General features: G+C 39.2%; 1 protein-coding gene across 1 annotated transcript; it reads left to right on the forward strand.

Moving 5' to 3' along the window:
• Positions 1-3,522: 3,522 nt before the first annotated feature.
• Positions 3,523-20,395, forward strand: LOC118999659 (glutaredoxin domain-containing cysteine-rich protein 1-like). The gene is made up of 2 exons (XM_037064366.1): positions 3,523-3,906; positions 20,234-20,395. The coding sequence occupies exons 1-2, from the start codon at positions 3,523-3,525 to the stop codon at positions 20,393-20,395; spliced, it is 546 nt and encodes a 181-aa protein (XP_036920261.1).
• Positions 20,396-20,399: the final 4 nt, after the last annotated feature.

The raw sequence follows: 20,399 nt of genomic DNA on the forward strand, positions 1-20,399 counted from the left end.
TTATATGAGCTTAAAGTACACTGTGTTGAACTCTAGCTGTTTTGTTTAAGCACACGTTACCAACGGCAGACATAAGAATAATTGTATATATCTTTATATTCACCATAGTATCTTGTGATGTCCTATCCTTGGGGGGTACTCAATGGATACTGTGGAATACTCATTGCCTGAATGAATGAAGAATTGCAAAGACTTTCTCATTGTGAAGAACAGCTTACTTTTTATTTTAGTTTATGATAAGTGTGTGAGTTATGATTACCAAGGGCATATTATATATCAAGGCACATATCGTTTCAAACTAGCAGATACTTCCCTATACTTGTGGCAGGCTTGTTTCCAGTCTACTGGACTGCTAGTTCATCATTTTAAAAAAAAATTTATTTATTTATCTTTTTAGAGGGGAAGGGAAGGAGAGAGGAAAGAAACATCATTGTATGGTCGCTTCTCGTGCATCTCCTGCAGGGAACTGGCCCCTGCTGGAAACTGGCCTGCAACCCAAGCATGTGCCCTGACTGGGAATCGAACCGAGATCGTCTGGTTCGCAGGCCCGCGCTCAATCCACTGAGCTACACCAGCCAGGTAAAATAGAATATAAAACATTTTATAAGCATATATATGCATGTGTACATGTACATATACACAAATTATGAATTTTTAACATTTCAGTCTAAAAAATCACAGGCTTTCCAGTAATCATAATTATTTTTCTCCATCCTTCAAATATATCTATGGGCACAGCTTGGATAGCCACTGTCTTACCTCCATCAGACTAAAATTAGTTAGTGCTTTCCATCCAAAGAACACATAGCACAGGTGCACATCATCACAGACACATTGAGGGACATGTTCTAGACACTTTGCAAGCACAGCTCCCTGGGGTAGATACTGCTGTCGTTGCCCTATTGATGGGGAAACTGAAGGGTTAGGTGGTGGAAAGGCCAGTCTCACTAAGGTTGCTGGAGTCTGAACTAGGGTCCCTTGCCTCCACAGCCTTGGTGCTGCTACAAAACACTGTTCGCAACTCAAAAGCATAGAAAGGTGAAGCTGGGGCAGATTAAGGGGGAGCTCAAGACAAAAAAAATTGGGAAAATGCAGAATTTTGAATTTTTCTGGATAAGGCTGATATTCATGGCCTCCCCATTCATCCCGTATATTCTGAGAGCTCTGGACGTATGGGTGCAAAACGGCATCATATTTTCCTTCTGCCTCAGTAAGTATTTCCTCACTTAAGTTCTCCTGTTGCATAGTTTGATTGTGAACTCTCTTACTTTTCCAAGTTAAAATTACTTTATATTGTCACGTAGATGTAGCTGACACAGGTCTCTCTGTCTCTCTCACTTTTCTCTGCCTCCTCATTCTCTCCCCCCTCCCCCTTTCATTGTATAGAGTTCTCTAATGTTAGATTCCAGTGTGACTCCCATGTGGCAGAGATTCTCATTTTTCTCTATCTACTCTTCAGTGAGAGTTCTGTATGAAAACATTCAGAATGAAAATCATCAGTAGGGTTTAAAGTTGAGAAACTAAAACATCAGTGAAATACTGCTGTTCAAGTTGATAAATAAAATTTATTGACAATTGGTAGCATTCAATGTTGGCATTGGCAAGAGTGCAGTAAAACAGGAACTCACAAACTAGTAGAATTTACTAGTAGTAATTATACAACTTTCTTATAAATAATTAGCAGTTTGTATCAAGAGTTTTACATTAAAAATATTTTTAGCACATTGAGTTTTACCTAAGGAAATTTATGCCAAAGAACTATTTAATATATGCACCTAAGTTCTGAGTAAGAATATTCAGTACAGTAATATTCTACTTAATATTTTAAGTAATTAAGCATCTATGTTTCAGAAAGAGTAAAATAAACTATGGTGCAGCTATTAGAAGGACTTTTAATACACATCATATATTCTTGTTTCTGAGAAATAACTATACGAGAAATTACTATGTAATGCTGAATGAAAACAGCAGAATACTAAGTAAATGCAACCTAATTTTATATATGAGAACACTTAGATTCAATAAAAGTAAGTTCTCTAACAACACTTTAATATCAATCTCCATTGCTTATCACAATCAAGTCTTATTTTTTTTCTCATGATATACTCCGGTGCAGGGTGGTGACAGTTGTGAATTTCCCTGTGATTCCAGGAAGCTCAGTACATGGCTCCCAGGCTGCTGGGGTCCAATTTCTTTGGTTCACATCACTGTTGCTCACATTCCATCAGTAAAAGCTGGGCATTGATTCTCTCTTTTCTTAATGCAATCGCTGGGCAGTGTGGTTCTGAGCATCAGAGCCTCTCATCTCCAAACACACTGGAAGCAACTCACAAAATTGTGATGAGCATCTCCTGCAAGATCGTTTGTGACTTTCGTTTTCCACCTTGTGCTATTATTTTCTGAAGTTTCTAAGATTAGAATACATTAAATTCATAACCAAACTGTAGACATTTAAAAACTCGAGGTGTGGTGTGAGGGCCAGCTGCTTCATTTCCCTCTGGGGAGGCAAGTGGGCGGGGCACTCACTCGAGTGTAAGTTTCAGCCTGGCTTCTGTCTAAAGAGGTTCTTCAGGGACCTGCCAAGGTGGCAGAACGTACACTGGGCATAGCGTAAGGAGGACCGTTGTTCTCCATGCATGGGTGATTTAGATGTATGTATCAATACTCATCACGTGGATTGCTCGGGCTGATCTGGCAGGCTTGGAGGATTTTCCTTCCTTCCTTGTTCCGTGTGTTTCCTTTCCAAACCCTTCCCCTCTGTTCAAGAGAACAGTGCTTTCTACCAGCAGAAGTGGAAAGCCAACAGAGCAAAAAAAGTCCTCTCTCTTTTCACAGTCTGTTAAAAAGTTATTTAAAAAAACATGTGTACATGAAGATGTAGATTGAAAATCATACATTGTAGAAGGAGTCTGATGATGTAAGAACTACCTGTGGCAGCTCCATGCAGCATAGATTCTATATAGCATGCTATGGAGAGGAGTAGCATGTCCACTGCCCTTTTCAAAGTGCTCATTGAGAGTAAAATAAGGAAGAAATAAGCACTGTGACAAGATCAACACCTCTGATACTCTACATTTGACTCCTTATTTTATCTCTGGCTTCTGCCCTGGACAAGGAACATAGAGATATTTCTGTCAGGAAGACCCTTTTCAACACTCACTATTCACTATTGGCTTTAAAGCTTAAGTATTTCATCTCCTTGCTCATACTTACATTCTTTTTCATTGCATGCCACCTTCTTGCACTTGTCCTGTTAAAGAGTCCACCATAACCAGTTAATATTTAATGGCTGGGATCATTTTGCAGGTTTTAGTTTAAAGGTAACCATAGCACACACACATTCATTATTAACAGCAGAGACGCACAGCAAGTTCTTGGGAATCTTCTTTCCCTTCCATGTTAGCTTCATATGAGTGCTGCTGTCACTGGAGTTGAGTTCTGGTACTACTATACGGCAGGTGGACTAAAGCAATAACAGGGGATCGAGCATTATGTGAACTGTTAGTGTAAGTGGGTGTGACCATGCTCAAAAGGGAGATGGAGCCGGAAAGTGACAGGCCACGGAAAGTCCGCTTTCGGATCGCGTCATCTCACAGCGGACGAGTTCTGAAGGAGGTGTATGAGGACGGGCCACCGTCGGGCTCTCTGGATTCCGAGTGTGCCAGTATCTGTGGCATAGATGGACTAAGTGAGTCTGATGGACCGCCCAATGGCCACATAGGATCAGAGAGTGATGAATATGAGAACGAGCAGGATAACTTGTTGGTGTTAGCCAGGGCTGCCAGTGAAAAGGGTTTTGGTACAAGAAGAGTCAACATTTTAAGCAAAAATGGCACAGTCAGAGGTGTGAAACACAAAGTGAGTGCTGGCCAAGCTCTATTTAACAACCTGACCAAAGTATTACAGGTAAGTCATTGCCTTTTTCTCCTTCTGAAGTTGTTCCTCATTCACCATCTGAACAACACTCAGTTCTCCAGCGTAAAGCAAGCCTCTCTCATTCATGACTCCTGCATACTTCATGGGTCACTTTCCCATCTAAAATATTACCTCCAAAGCCACTGACTAAAAACAGGTTACTGTGCTTAGCAAACTAGATGGATCTCTCAAAGCCAAATTTCCACCATTTATGTGGCCTATTCTTTCAGCTTGTAATGACTGAAACAGCATATCTGCTTCTTAGCCAAGAAAAATGACACACTATAGTGTTCAAGGCATCTGAGCAAAACTTGGACATTAATCTCTGGTTGATCATTCTTAAGACACCAGGTTAGTGTTCATCACCAGTTGTACAGATATTTAAACCAGAGAATGAGTGCTTGCTGCATGCAGGGGGTGGGGTGGGTTCAGTTGGGATGTTGTGAAGATAGGAAGGTCAACCTTGACCCTCCCATTCCTGCGGAGGTCACAGGTTCTCTGTGTTGCATTTCTCCATTAGTTTGCTCCTAAGGACTCTTGGAGCAGCACTGGGAAAAGTTTTTCTTCTGTAAGAGTAGAGACGAGGATCTAGATTTCATAGTAAAAGATTGCCCTTACAATGGGATAGATTTTGCAGAGTAATGTAGGAATGTATCATTCGGGTCCCAGGCCTCTGGCAATGACCTAATATTAAGACAGTTTTGTGAAATTGCCTGGAAGTATTGATAAAATGATATTCTGTTAAAAACAGGCATATATTTCAAGGATAAAATTCATAACCACTATCACTAAAATAGCTAACCAATATTTTTCATTGTAATAGCATTTTATATTAATCTTAATATTTAAATAAAATGATATCTTGTGATGAATTATTCAATGCCTTGACATTAGGGAGAAAGGATTTTTAAAATGATATTTGACTTTTTTTTCATCTCAAAGGAAGTACACGGAAATATCACATGATGGTGACTTTAAAATAGAAGTTAAAGGGTAAAGCAGTTCAGGTCAGTGGTCAGTTTGACGTACAAAACCTGTGAAGGGTTCACAGGTTATGAGTGAGGGCGGGGAACCGTGGATCAGAAACAGATGACTGCGTTTTACCAGGTCCGGAACAATTTTGTACAGATTCCCAGACATGTGACTGTCAGGGTGAGAGCATCTTAGTGGTCTCCCTGTCTCACCCAATGTAGAAATTACTTCTGCGAAGGGGGGACCAAGACCATATAACAGTTACATTTCAAAACCATTCATTCATTGTCATTAATTTAACTTGTCATGATTTCAAAGGCTTTAGGGTTTAGAGCATTATTTACAAAACTGCTGGACCAATTTTAGTACTTTGGTCTGATTTTGTTCAAATATCCACCCTCCAAAAACTGTTATTTATTATGAGTTGATACTTTAAATCTTCAAAACCTGCAAGAGAAAAACTTTTCTTCCTTATGACTTTAATTTGATGGTACTATAAATTTGAAAATAGGAAATATAAATATAAAAACTTACTTGCCAAAATATTAGTACTCAATTAACTTACAATATTGACTTGAATATTTTTCTATGCATAGTTCCATGACCTTTTTTGGGGGTGGGGAGAAAAAAATTCAACAAGGCTCTCATTTTCCAATGATTTTACTGGATTCCTTACACCCTCTGCTGTAAGAGGAAAATAGTGGTTACTAGCAGAGGGCTCTCAAAGTCTGATATTTAATGTTTTATTAGTATTGGAAGGACTCTCTATTTATTAAATATAAAGGACCCACTATCTCCTCCTTCTTTCTAATTATGTGGATAATCAGTATCCTCTAGGTATTCAGGAATCTTGGCCATTATTATCAGCTTCACCATCACCACCATCATCTTCATGGAATGTTCTCTGATCTCTCCAGGGTAAAACATAAGGTAAAGGAACTCCTACCTTGGATCAGGGCTGCCAGTTGCACTATTTGAAGAGGCTCCATTTGTATCATTGTGTGAACAGCCCCCCCTTCAGTTGTGCAATGCAACCTACAGAGCATTGGATAGAGAGCTGACCTGGATACTCGCTGCTTGCTAAGGGATGCATTTATCATAAGTGATGATAAATGTCTCAGGCATATGTCTTTGAATGACTGAGTAGTTTTCCATGTATGTCCCACAGTGTAGTAGCAGAGAAGTCCTAGGGGCTAAACTCAGAAGTTGCATTTCAATTCCTTTCATACATGGGTATGGGGCCAGATATGACTCTTCCCTGGATCTTTGTATATTTTCCATGTCCCTCAGAAAATAAGCAGCGAACTTAACTAGACAAAACTATGACATAGCAATTTCTTTTGGGAAAAAAGTGAGGAGTTGTACCTTGGCTATTTGATTAAGCNAGTAGCAGAGAAGTCCTAGGGGCTAAACTCAGAAGTTGCATTTCAATTCCTTTCATACATGGGTATGGGGCCAGATATGACTCTTCCCTGGATCTTTGTATATTTTCCATGTCCCTCAGAAAATAAGCAGCGAACTTAACTAGACAAAACTATGACATAGCAATTTCTTTTAGGGAAAAAAGTGAGGAGTTGTACCTTGGCTATTTGATTAAGCTCCCAATGCACAGGCGATCTTGTTGAAGCAAGGAACTATGACGGAAGAAACAGGTCCTTTTTCCTGTTCTATGTTATAAAATCTTGAAGCACTCAACTTGGACTATGAAAGAAAACTCTAAATACGAATAAAACCTTTCAGAGACCCTGCAAATCCCTCTGCCTCCTCTCCATTGGTCTCCCTTTCTGTTGTTCCTGTTCCCTTAAGCACGTTCATGTGCTCTGGAAAATCTTCAACTGTGCAGAGAACAATCATCAAAATTATTTACATAAAACAATTTACTTCTTAGCAGCACTGATTTAGAAAGTTGTCTATAAAATATATATTAGAATAAATTTTCATTTTCATTATCAGTTCATTTACCTTATAGATTTCTGAGCTACGGGGTATGGACAATATTGAACAAAGTTGCTAAGGGGAGCGATGGACCAGGAGGCATAGAAAGAAAGGTCATCTGGGTTCTCCGGGGGCCTTGTAGCTGGGGGTTGGTTGATTCCTTGGTGACTCGCTCCAGCTGGTCTAGATTATAGCTCTTCAGATCCAGGTGCTTGACTTTTCCAGCTCTTAGAGATGACAAAGCTGTAATGCTCAGGGGAGGCCAATCTGGAAATCTGAAAACCTAGACTCTAAGAGTGGCCTGGAAATATGCCTTTTTTAGAAGCTCTTTAGGATGTTCTTACATACAGGGTCCAGCACAAATGATGCCCCTTTTCATTACAAAACATTTTATTACAAATTCGTAAGTATTTTAATCTATAACATAACACTATCACACTCAAGCACACCATATGGTAGTTTAGGTGAAGTGTTCAAGTTAACACCATAAATTATCACACTCATGTTATTACCCACCCAACCACACTCAAGCAGGTGTTGCTTCTGCCACACCCTGTGCATTAAAGTTTGAGGATCATTGACCTTGAGTGTAAAGGGGAAATTCATCCAGTTGCCTGAAGTTAATAAATATATTCCCTAATGTTTTTATGTCTTCAATATTTAATGAGGGGAACAAAGAAGACACGTATTGATCTATGGTTTGTGAGGTCTATGGTTTGGCTCATGGTCCTTCCTGAGCCAAACTAAAGATGCCTCGACAGACGTGTTTCCTGCGGGTTTTCTGAGGCATCGCTTAGTTGGCCGAGGATCAGGCCCAGAAACCCGATCAGCGCACTTGGGTGTGGGTGCAGGTTGTAGTTATGTTTAGGAGATTCTGCTGTAAGATATTTCTATGAAGATAAGTGATTTTACTCCTCACTAAAGGAGTATTTTAGAAAGATTATTATTTTTTGTTTTTCAAAAACAGTTACTGTTACCTCGTGGAAGACAAATGACAGAAACACTCACTGTACAGCTCATGGCTCTCGTCATCCTGTTTGCAGGATTGGATTTGAGATATTCCTTGCTCTCAGCAGCAACGTATTTCCAAAACCCCTTAGGATGCGTCAGTGATACAGATGATTAAGGTCATTTATTTTTTTCTAACTTATTCTCATGGGATTAAATTTTAGACATAATTGAATTTCACTCAGTGATATTTTCTTGGCCTCATCTTCAAATTTGTATAATTTGTTGTATACTCTGTAAGAATCTTCTACTGTAGTTTTATAATTTCAATTCCCCCTTTTTCTACAAATTTAAAATTATTATATAGAGACAAATACTACAAAGGAGGGAAATATTTAAACCGCATACTCTGATTTGGTGGCTCCTTCCTAAAAACCCAAATTAAACATTTTCCTTCATCGATGTATGTGCATGCACATCTGTGGTTAGTGTGCTTCTATTGATGATTATTCTAATATTTCAAGACAAAAAAATAAAAATACTATTGAATTTTTAGAATGGGTTGCATTTTGCAGAAGGTTTTCTCATGCACATTTTTACTTCAATGTATCCAAAATTCCGTGAAATAAGCAAGAAAATTATAATGCCTGTTTTCAGACGACCGCTTGTCAGAGAAATCAAGCATCTGGCCCAAAGCCACTAACATACGAATGGTGCCTTTCTCTGTTTCAGCTGTGTAAAATTTTAAAAACATGATGCTATACACGAAACCTCCCAGTTTTACATTTTGAAGTGTTGCAATTACAAATATAAGGATTTATAGGATATTACAAATACAAATCTCCAGATGTCTGTAATGATGACTTGGCCCATGAGCACTGACTTATCCAAGTTCTCTGAGTCTTATTAAAACTTCCTCTCTTTAGTTCAGTGGATGTCTACTTGAGGGATCTCTCATTCTCCTCTATTCATTAGCACCCTTGTATCACCATGACATTTTATGGGAGTTTGGTTTTAATTTCTTGAACCTTGAACCAATGAACCTATCTAATTTGTGTGTTTACAATAACATGTTGAGCGAAATAGCAGATTCTGCAAGATGACTTGGGACTGTTTGATGAGCTCTTAGGGCAACGCATGGGCAGCACATAATTAGGAACGTGACCCATGATGTTTCTAAACTTTCTTAAAGCAATACAACTGCAGGACTATACACACATTCTTTGTGTGGTTTGGGCAAGCTGGAAGAGTTTCTGATATTTTCTCTAAAACTCAGTATTTTGAATGTTGTATAAGAATAATATAACATTTATGGTCTATAAACTGACACACTAAATAAATATATCGATCAATCATTATTGCCTAGAAAGAATTTTAAAAATTATAAACAGAATAAGGCATCATTTATAAAATTTTAGTTAAGGAAATATTATACTCTGCTCATTTTCTCTTTCTTTTCATTTTTATTAAATTTATTGGGGCGACATTGGTCAGTAGGATCGTATAGGTTTCCACATCTATTTCTATGTTACTAGACCCGTGTGGTGCACTGTGTGCCCACCACCCCAAATCAAGTCACCTTCTGCCAGTACATTTGTCCCCCTTTACACTTTACTACTCCCCATGCCCTAATTGTCTCATCTAATTTCTAACAAATTTTTATGTCTTAGAATATTTCATGAGGAGGGAAGAATTAAATGTACATTTTGTTCATGTAAATCTCCTACACAGTTAATATGAAAATTATGGGAGTATTCATTAATATTTTTTGACTCCTAAACAACAAAATTGGTCATGGAAGAATTAAAGAAATGTGACTCCTTCTAGNACTACTCCCCATGCCCTAATTGTCTCATCTAATTTCTAACAAATTATTTATGTCTTAGAATATTTCATTAGGAGGGAAGAATTAAATGTACATTTTGTTCATGTAAATCTCCTACACAGTTAATATGAAAATTATGGGAGTATTCATTAATTTTTTTGACTCCTAAACAACAAAATTGGTCATGGAAGAATTAAAGAAATGTGACTCCTTCTAGGGGTCTTGAATGTAACCAGTGGTACAGATGAGAGATCCCTATTTTATGAAAATTCTGAAAGTGTGGTTAGTCCACGAAGCAGATTGAGTAGTGAAAGTCAAGGTACTTATTTGCAAGAGATGGTTTGTTAGAAGAAAATTATGCTCTAAGAGGTGAGTGGAGAGGGGATAGGGAGAAAGTCAGAGCACCAAACCCATGGATGCTAAATGAAGGTCATTTGAGGAAGCTGGGAAGAACTGGGTGGGCTGTGACCTCAGGGAGAAAGGGGTTTCATGGATTAGACCAGGGTCAGCGTGAAGAAGAGGCAGGTTGCCCTGCTCACAAGGGCCTCTGATCCAGCCCATGCTGTCAAAGCAGCTGCTCTGCCTGTGCATTGCCTTTGGTGTACAAGGTTCAAGTCCTCCCATGGCTTCTCATGGCTGTCAAAGGAAGGTCCTTTGACATTGTTTTTGGAGCATTTGGTGGAAGTAACACTCTCATGTCCCGAGATTCTGTAACTCTACTAAAATGTCCCAAATAAATACTCCTTCCTCAATGATACTAGATTCATTATTTTCTCCAGAAATAAAAAGCAAAGCCTTTGGAATATAGATTAATCATGTTCATTTTGTGAAATATAAGCCTGCAGTAATTATATTTAGGAAGGACTGAGCAATGATAATTACTCACCTAGTGTATTAGTTCTCTATTGTTGTTGAGGAAAAACTGCCACGAACTTAGTGATTTAAAACAAAGCAAATTCATAGCTTTATAGTTTTAGAAGTGAGAACTCTGAAAGAGTCTTATGGGGTTAAACTTAAGGTTTCAACAGGGCTATGTTCATTCTGGAGGCTTTTGGAGAAAATCTGCTCCTTGTCTTTTACCACTTTCAGAGGCTGCGTGCATTCTGGGCTGTTTCTGAGTACCTTGTTGAGTCAATGGAACAGTTTAGATTGTGGCAAATTATGAGCACAGAACAATATAGTGAATAAAAAGAAATGAATTGAAAGGAAATTACGCATTCCTAAGGAAGTCCCAAATGTGTTACTTAGCGCTAGAAACCAGTAAAGCTAAATGAGTGGTCTTACTCTAGTACAGGAAGAGCGGGAAGACAAACGGTGTGGCTGAGGCACAGGCTGTAGTGGCCTCAGAGGACTCCATGGTTTCCCCGTANAGGCTTTTGGAGAAAATCTGCTCCTTGTCTTTTACCACTTTCAGAGGCTGCGTGCATTCTGGGCTGTTTCTGAGTACCTTGTTGAGTCAATGGAACAGTTTAGATTGTGGCAAATTATGAGCACAGAACAATATAGTGAATAAAAAGAAATGAATTGAAAGGAAATTACGCATTCCTAAGGAAGTCCCAAATGTGTTACTTAGCACTAGAAACCAGTAAAGCTAAATGAGTGGTCTTACTCTAGTACAGGAAGATCAGGGAGACAAACGGTGTGGCTGAGGCACAGGCTGCAATGGCCTCAGAGGACTTGATGGGTTTCCCCTTATTAGGTTAAAAATAATCCTTATACTTTATTCTTATACTGGCAGAGTTTTCTTCAGGAAGGTAGTTGTTTGTCCCTAAGGCCTGGAATCTTTATTTCTACAACTGGAGGGCAATAACTATGATCTTTGGGGAGCAGATAGGTTGTGGTCATGCACAAGCATAGGTCGAGTCAAATGAATGAACACTCAACCTGGTTGGGCTCTAGAGTCTTGGAGTTTTATCCACAATCGAAGGCAATAGCAGGAGTCTGATGGCTGAAGACTTGCCTTTCTGAGTGTCTGTGCATTTAACTGCCATCTAGTACACACAGTTATATATGTTTCTGTTAAAAGAATGTATTAGGAGATCTGTTACAAGAATAACACAAATAAACCAACCATCCTTTACTGATGAAGCCACATCTCTTTCTAAACCACACAGAAAGCTAAATAACAGAGCTTTGGGGCACAGCGTCACAGATTTTCTTGATTAATCACATCTGTCAGGGCTCCTCCTCTAACTGAAGGATTTTCCTTCTCATTTATATAGATATACTACATACATTTTTCTTCTGCAAGGCCATCCTGCCTGCCTCAATTTCTTTGGTACAAGCTGGCTTTGTCAATAGCAGTTTTTCTATTTCTATGAAGGATTGCTGGAGAAGAAACTTTCTCTCCAAAGGAGTGACTTGGTGGTGGGGACTTATGAGAACTGACACAGACTCGAAGCCTGTGTTGGAAATGAGGTGGCTGCCTGTTCAACATATACAAGCATTTGGTGGGATAGAGCGCATATGCATTTCACATGCTCGTGTCCCCAGTGCATTAGATATAGGCCATGCCCAGTGGAGAGAACCTGTGAAGGTGTATATTACATTATGTCCCACCCAAAAAGACCCACTGGGAAGGACAATGAGACATATCCTTTATGACCTGTTAAAGTCCTAGTAACTGAGGAGAGAGTAAGTGATGAGCTAGAGGAGAATGCATCACTACAAGCAAGAAGTTTCTCAATATATGATGGAGTCCCTGAAAATCTCATGAGAGAAAAATTAATGTTTAAAACTTGCTGGACCCAGAAAGTGTAAAGCTGTATTAGATCATTTCAGGTCTAATAACAACTTCCTGCATCTAATGCTTAAACACAAAGAGAGTTTGTTGGAAGAATTTATCTCAGAATAATCCAAGAAGGAGTTGAGCAATGAAGCTGTGGGAAGGATGGGAATGCAATCGGCCCTTCAGGGTGACTGCGCACAAAACCTGGAATGCCACAGAATTTCCAACTCTGTCTCTGGGTTCTGCTTACTGTTAGGGGTGTGCTTCCTTCTCTCCTGTTTCTCCTGGAACTGCTTCTTCTATTCCCCAGTCCATAGCCTGCCTCATTCTACAGAATGCCAACAATTGTAAAGGTTTACCTGTCCCAGCCTCTGTCCTCTGCAGAGAGTTTGCCATCACTCTCTTTATCTCAGAGATGAATGGAAAGCATAGCGAGGGGTCTAGAGCAATTTGTAATTGGGCCCCTTTAGTGTCATGCTAGAGAATGATGAAAGGGACAGTGTGACTAGAAGATGCACACTACAGTGTCTCAGCACCACAACTGTGAGTTCCAGTTCTGCCACCTAATACCTATGAGCCAAAGGGTAGATTACCAAGCACTTGAATACTGAACCTCCGCACATGTAAACTATGGACAACAGTGTTCCTGCTTTGCATCCAAGGGTTCTGTGAGAAACAATGGAATGCAGATTCTAGTAACACTTGTAAATATAAAAGCAAGATGACTTTGAAAAGGGAGATCATGGTGATGATGATATAACACCCCCAGCATCATAAGAGATTTCTCTTTCTCTGCATGCTATGGCCATAGATATAGTACCACATACTATGCCAGAGAATTGTTTCTTGCCAAATATTCCTGTCTCATGTGCAAATGCTCTCTATATCTGCCTCCCCAAGCATGCAGCACCTGTGATAAGGATGAGAGCTGCAGTCTAACTGAGGGCTGCAATCCGGCGGTCCACAGAGGTCTTTGTCCCTCAGACCCCTGAACATTCTGCGTTCCCCTGACCACACAGTCCAAGCATTCCCTGTTAACTTGCCTGTTTCCCCAGACCTGTCTGAGGATGGCCATTTGAATCTGTGACCCTTCCCAACAAGAATGAACATGAATGAGAGAGAAGGGAAAACTGTTAGTGTAAATGCTGGGGGCAATAATGTTTTTTTTCATTAAAACAGATAGAAGTCCATTGTGATTATGAATTTTTCCCTCCTCCACAGTATGCAGGGTGGGACATAGGTAGGTTTATAGTTGTGAGCATGCAAAACACAGAGCTTAGTCTTGTATTATTATTTATTAATTATTGCGGTATTTTCCATGTGAACAACTGGAAGTGTAATTTACCCCAGATTGTGTATTTGTCTTTACACACTAAAGTGCTAACTGTGATTGCAGCTGGCTAGGAGGATCTTTTTTCTACTGAAATACTAGAATATGTTTTCCACTGAAAGAGGAGGATGCTTTTTCCCCAAAAAGTTCTATTATTACAAGATCAAAAATTAAAACTTATAGAGATTTATTGTTTAGGAAATGAATAACATGTCCAGGCAAGTAATGGTCTCTGGCTTGGTTTTAAGTCATCTCTGTATTGGCTTCCCTTCTCTTCAATCCACTCTGCCCTTGTCTATTTGAAAAGCTGCTGCTAAAACCCATCCTCTGCTTTGCCCATTTTCTGCCCAGTAGTTTTATGCTTTAAGAGAATCCTTGCTGCCTTCCTTAATGGACTTCTGGGAATGAAAGAGGAAATTCAAAAAAAGTACGGTGGTGGGACAAAGGCATTAGCAAACTCTGAGCTTGTCCTCGATTCCTAGACATTTTATATTAGCATGGTCTCTCTAGTCTTTAACATATCCTTATGCATAGTGTTTACATTTATCAAATGCTTTTTCTGAATCATTTAAATAGTCATATTCTTTTCTCTCCCTTTTTTGTATGTCTATTAATATGGTGAATTTTCTAAGCATCCTCCAGATAAATTTGATCTGAATAATGAGTTATTATTTAATAACCAAATGTTTGATTAGCTAATATTTAATTTAGAATATTAAAACATACATTCACAAGTGATATTGTCTTATAAGTTTATTACCTTTATCTGGTATTGGAGTCAAGATTGCATTCCTGTAAGGTCAATTTTCTTCTTGAAAATTTAGTAGAAACTTCCTATGAAACGAACTGTGGGCTCCAAAGTTTTGGTGACAGGGAGGACTTTTATGACCATTTTAAAGTCGCTGCTGTTCATTGACCTGTTTAATTTTTCTAATTTGAGCACTTTATATTTTTCTAAGTAGCTTAGTATTTCTAATAGGCGATGAATTTTAAAGCGGGGCGGCAGTATTATCATCTGTGTGTATGTTAACCAGACACTATTCTCCCTTGAAAGCCAAGCCAACAAAAGCCAAGAATATCCTTCCCCAGCAGGAGAGCCGCAGAAAGGAAGGCAGTCAGGGACGCCACGGTCAGCCTGCCTCCCTCTCTGTAGGTGCTCTCGAGTTCACATCACCTCTGTTTTGGGGGGGATGATAAACAATGTGGCGCACACTCCGCACACGCAGAATTTCATAAGCACGGAACCCTTCTTTCCCTTCCAAATGGAAGGTCACCATCTCTGCGCCTCATTAGTGAGGCGGCAAGGACAGAGCACGAACTAGGAGTCAGGAAATCTGCTTCCTAAAATGCCAGCTCTGCCGTGAAATTTTAGACACACGATTTAGCTTCTCTGTAAAATGGGGGTAGTGATACTTTACCACAAATACTTCTTAGGATTGCTTAAGGGTTGATAAAAAATCTCATAAACTCTCAAAGAACTTAAGGTCTATCAAAGAATATTGTATAGTTGTATAAATATACTATGGTATATAAAGTGGAAAGTATAAAATTTCCCTATTAAATGATGGAGAAATATTAAAGCACCATTTTTCAAATGTCTGGTTGAAAGAAGGTGAAGGGATTAGTCCCAGAACATATGTGAATAACCCATGGATGTGGATATCTCTGTGGGGCTTGATTATGGGAATGAGGGGGGCTGGGTGGAGGGGAGCAAAGGAGAAAAATGGCAAGACTATAATAGCATAAACCATAAAATATTTTTTAAAAATAAAATAAACAGAATAATAATAATGAGCAGTGCTCTTCAATGTTTACTAATATCACATCAAAAAGAGAGACAGATAGTATCTGTGATGTAGTCCTAAAAGGAAGGGAAAGCCCTCAGTCAGATGAACCGTCAAGCCAGGGCTCTATCCGGGGTGTCCAATGCAGGCCAGGATGGCTGTGAACGTGGCCCAACACAAAATCGTAAAGTTACTCAAAACATTATGAGATTTTTTTGTGAATATCTGTTGCAATGTATTTAATGTGTGACCCAAGACAACTCTTCTTCTTCCAGCGTGGCCAAGAGACGCCAAAAGAATGGACACCCCTCCTGGACCTAATTGCCAATCTTCAGGAAGCACAAGAGGCAAAAGTGCACGTTAAATGACACCACAAGGAAGCAGTTAGCAAAATCCAGAATTCAAGAAACTTGGCAAGACAAATTATTTGCTTTCTTCAACATATCGCTAAGGGAAAAAAAGAGATGAGGGAATCTATAGATCAAAAGAGACTTAAAAGACATATGAGAGCCAAATGTATGTGAGACAATCAAGGACATTAACACTGACTGGATATTTCTTAATATTAAGGGGTTATAATCAATTTTTTTAGGTGTGACAATGGTGTTGTGGTTATTTTTTAAGCAATTTGTTGTATTTTATAGGTACAAACTAAAATACTCATAGACCAAATGCTATAAAGTCTGAGATGCTCCTCAAAGTAACTAGAAGGTATAGGAGAGAGGGGTTGTAGATAGAAATGGGTGGGGACAGATATGGGTCTCCTGGAGAATAAGTTAAAATTTTAGTAAACACACCTAGACAAACCTGGTAGACATACCTAGACAATAAATTACAATTTTAAAAGGTACAAGCACAGTACTTAAAGTATACAGTGAAATACGCCATTTAGAAAATCCTGAACATGCCATGCTCCTTGCAGGGTGAATTAATACCCACCAAGCAGGATTTACACTATCAAAAGTTCTAACATGAGCTCCAAAGTCAAAAATCACAATGCGTGGACACATTATTTTTTAATTATAAGCATCGAGGTCTTGAAGATGCATCTCAAGAAGAGGAGCATCTGTTTATTTCCATTGCAGACAAGACATTTTCTGAGATACCAAAGTCTTTTCATGTATGCATTCTTCTCTTATTTTCAAAGTGTAATAGGAAAGATGGGCTTTATTTTTTTAATCTTGGGAGAAACGTGAGGAAATCCTGTGAGATCCATGCCGACTAATCATAGCCCTCAACAACACCGGGTGTTCTCCAGGTACCTTTAAAAGTTGGTCCATGGTGTACTCTTTGTTCTGTGGGCTCCTCAGACCTTGACCACGCAGGCTAAAAATACATTTCAGATGCAAGTTGTTGGCACTGTTAAACATTACAGTCCATAAAATTATTCAGGCTGATAAACAATTTGAAATACTGTGTTTCCAGGAAGAAAGATTAAGGAAACTCACCGGCCAACATTCTTACTTTTAGCAGATTAATCAGAACTTAAATTACCAAAGACTTCAAAGTATCTATGCTTATACACACATCCTAAAGTATATACATATAAAGCATATATATACTTCTATATACTTTATATATATTTATATATATAAACTTTATGCATATAAAGTATATACAGGTATCTATAAAGTATATACATAATGCTAGAACATTTTGGAATAACTATACATAGAAAATAAAACTGTGTTGTTAAACATTCAACCCCAAAAGCCTCACTCAATAGCACTCAGTCCACCTGAGTATATACACCACGTTTTGCTTCAATTCTTAAAACCCAGGGCTGTTTGAAAGTAGTGCTGTAATCATATGTCCCAGATGAAATAGAGAAAATCTCAGAGTCATTCCATCTCAACAACAGGGATCTATCTTCTCTTCGTTGAATGATGGAAATTACATCAGGTGTTAGGCCTGCCAAAAACAAGTACTGTAAACTCGTTGGCCTAGGCACCAGAAATGTGCTGTTTCGCAGTTCAGGAGGTTAGAAGCTCAACATCAAGGTGTCCGCAGGGTGGGTTCTTTCTGTTGGCTATGGAAAAGAATCTGCTCCATGCCTCTCTCCTCGCTTCTAATGGTTTGCAAACAACCTGTGGCTTTCATCAGCTTGTAGACCCCGATCCTTGCCTTGTCTCCACATGGCGCTCTCCCTGTGTACATGGCTGTAACAGATCCCCACTTTTTATAAGGACACCAGTCATAATTGATTAGGACCCTCCCTACTCCTATAGACCTTCATCTTAGCTAATTACAATAGATCTACAACAACCCTGTTTCCAAATACAGTTGCACTTGTGGTACAAAAGCTTAGGATTTCGGTACATGAATTTGGGGATAAATAACGCATAAGGAGAATTAAGATCATTTGCTCAGGTGACATACATACTCAATCACCCAGGGAAAATGGGCAGGAAAAAAATCAAATGAGAGGAACTCTTTGTATCAAATTTGTATGAATTTATTTCATTTCAATAATTCATGTATGCATACATTCAAGAAAGCTTATGGAATAATGCCAATGGTGGATGGATAAAGGAGGTCACCTGCCATTAGGGACACCTGACTTGTCTTTTGTACCCTGCATAGACTAATAATTTTTAAAATGCTGTTCAACATTTATTTAACGGCAATGGAAAGAAACTGATATCCTATAAATAAAAGTATATACTTTATTTCAAAATCATGCATGAAACCTAAAATTAACATTAACTTTTATTTGGGAAATTCTTCCTATTTGCAGTCCTCTATCATTCACAATTAGATAATATTAATAATTCATTTTTATTAAGGATCAAAGTGGATTACAAGGCTAGACTTAACAGCTAATTGTTCAGCATATATTTAAAGGGTTTTTTGGTTTGTTTCTGGCTGTCATGTTGGCAAAATAGTTTCTACTTTTCTATACTTTTTAATCTGTTTTCAGTTTTCTTTTGCAATTTTCAAACTGGATGTGGTTCGGGGAGGCACACTTAAGGGTTCAAAAATTAAATAATAAGATAAATCATTCACTCTCATCAAAGAGCACTGCACCATTCTGAACCTCAGCTATTACTGCAGACTTCAGGGAACCACATCCTCTAGGGGGCAGCAAAGAGGGAGGAAAGGTTTAGAAAGACTCTCCAGAAGCACTTAAAGTGGATCTTGAAGAGTGTGTGACAATGATGTGCCCTAAGAGAGGCAGGAATAAACCCTCTGCCTACATTAAAAATAGCTCACCGCAGCAGTGACTATCAGAGAACAGGGCGTAATAGGAAGAGAGGGGCATGGACGGCTTGAAGACAAATGCACCCCTCGCTCACTCACTGAGCCCTGCGCACCATCTTCTACAGGACGGCTAATGTAAGGGGAAGAGGGTATGGAAAGGAGCCAGACATATGTGTTCTTTATGTCACCAGACATGAGCACAGAATTACAGATGGCACAGTTAGGACTAAAAGATAAAAATTTATATTATGAAAATATTCAAATGTATGATGGCCTATCTTTCACAGTTTTACACTGCGTGCCTTTAATTTGCCACTGACTTCGGCTGTGATCTTGTATCATCAACTGTAATTCAGCTTCTCTCTGTATCCCTTGTCGGATAGCAGCATGATCTGCAGTGCCCAGAGGTGTAGTAACATAGCTGCCAAGAAGGAAAGGGTTGCCCCCGACTTTCAACATCAGCAAATATTTAAGTGTGGAGTTATTGCCTGTTCCCACATGGGCTGTACATGTGGTTAGGGATGAGGACGATTAATTCTCAATTATTCGCGTGTCTGTGAATTAGGATCTAAATCAGTTAGGTGTACAGCAATGGGATAAATGCTACTGAAGATATAAGAGAGAGGTAATATGTGCTGCCTAATCCCAGGCCCCTTGCTTGGAAGGTTAAAGTCTGATTGAGATGATAAGACGCCTCTGTGAAAGAATAAGCGAGCACTGTGCAGGCTGGTAAACAAGTCAATGTCAAAGCCAATGCTAGAAGCCATCGTACTACAGAGGGAAGCCTTGTGGGCATAGACAAAAGTAGACTTCGTCACGGGAGGAGGAGCTGGGGCTAGAACTTAAAGAATGGATGTTATTTAGCTTTAAAAAGCTATATTAATAAGCAGACAGAGAGAATACAGTTGAGAAAAGCCAAGTCAGGAGACTTACAAATTAAGAGATAAAGAGAGTAATGGAGAAGACAAAGATAAGGGTCTGATCAAATTACTGGATAGGTTTAAAAGCCAAGCTCAGAAATTTGTAAGTTTCCTATAGTCAAGAAAGAGCTGCTGACACCTTCTAAGGCAAAGCAGAATGTAGAGAGTTTGGTTTAGCTTTGCTTTGCTTTGGTTTAGTTTGGTTTGGTTTGAGATGGACTTGCCTATTCTAGTGGAACATGGATAATACCAAACATCAAATAAACCAAAATTCATGTCAATTTGCCTTTGGATGGCTTTACATGTGTGGTTAGGTTCTTTCTTGAGAGAGAATTTTCATAATGTCTGCTATAAGGAACTTGAAAAGTAGAAGAAAAAAAGTCCCCCTCGCCCTGACTTCACGTCCTTATGCTTTGTAAGACCCACCTAGCGCAAGAATTTGATAGGATTAACCATCTTCTGCACCAGACAAAAAAATTAGCAAGCCTTGCTTTGAAAGCTCAGGTACAAAGGTCTGATTATCTGAGGAGAGGGGCTTCCACAGTGCTGTAGAAAGAGAGTCCATTCCAGGGGGGACTGATTCCCTAAAGAGTGAAGGGCTGTGAGGTTCCACTCTGTGAACAGCAGAGGCTTCCACCCCTTCCCCTGTTTCGACAATGTCCCAGGGTGTGGCAGGACCTCCTAGAGTCAAGGGTACAGATACTTCAGACACTGAGCAAGAGGACACTGGCTAAGACGGAAGTAGAGCAAGAAGAGACTTTGGAACTAAAGGGTAATGAATCTTCTAACCTTCAAGAGGATCAAGAGCAGCTCAGCCGTGACTCTGAAGAACGCTGAGGAC

This window comes from Sturnira hondurensis, unplaced genomic scaffold, assembly GCF_014824575.4.
Source record: "Sturnira hondurensis isolate 20B ecotype Veracruz unplaced genomic scaffold, ASM1482457v3 Scaffold0015056, whole genome shotgun sequence".
NCBI lineage: Eukaryota > Metazoa > Chordata > Mammalia > Chiroptera > Phyllostomidae > Sturnira > Sturnira hondurensis.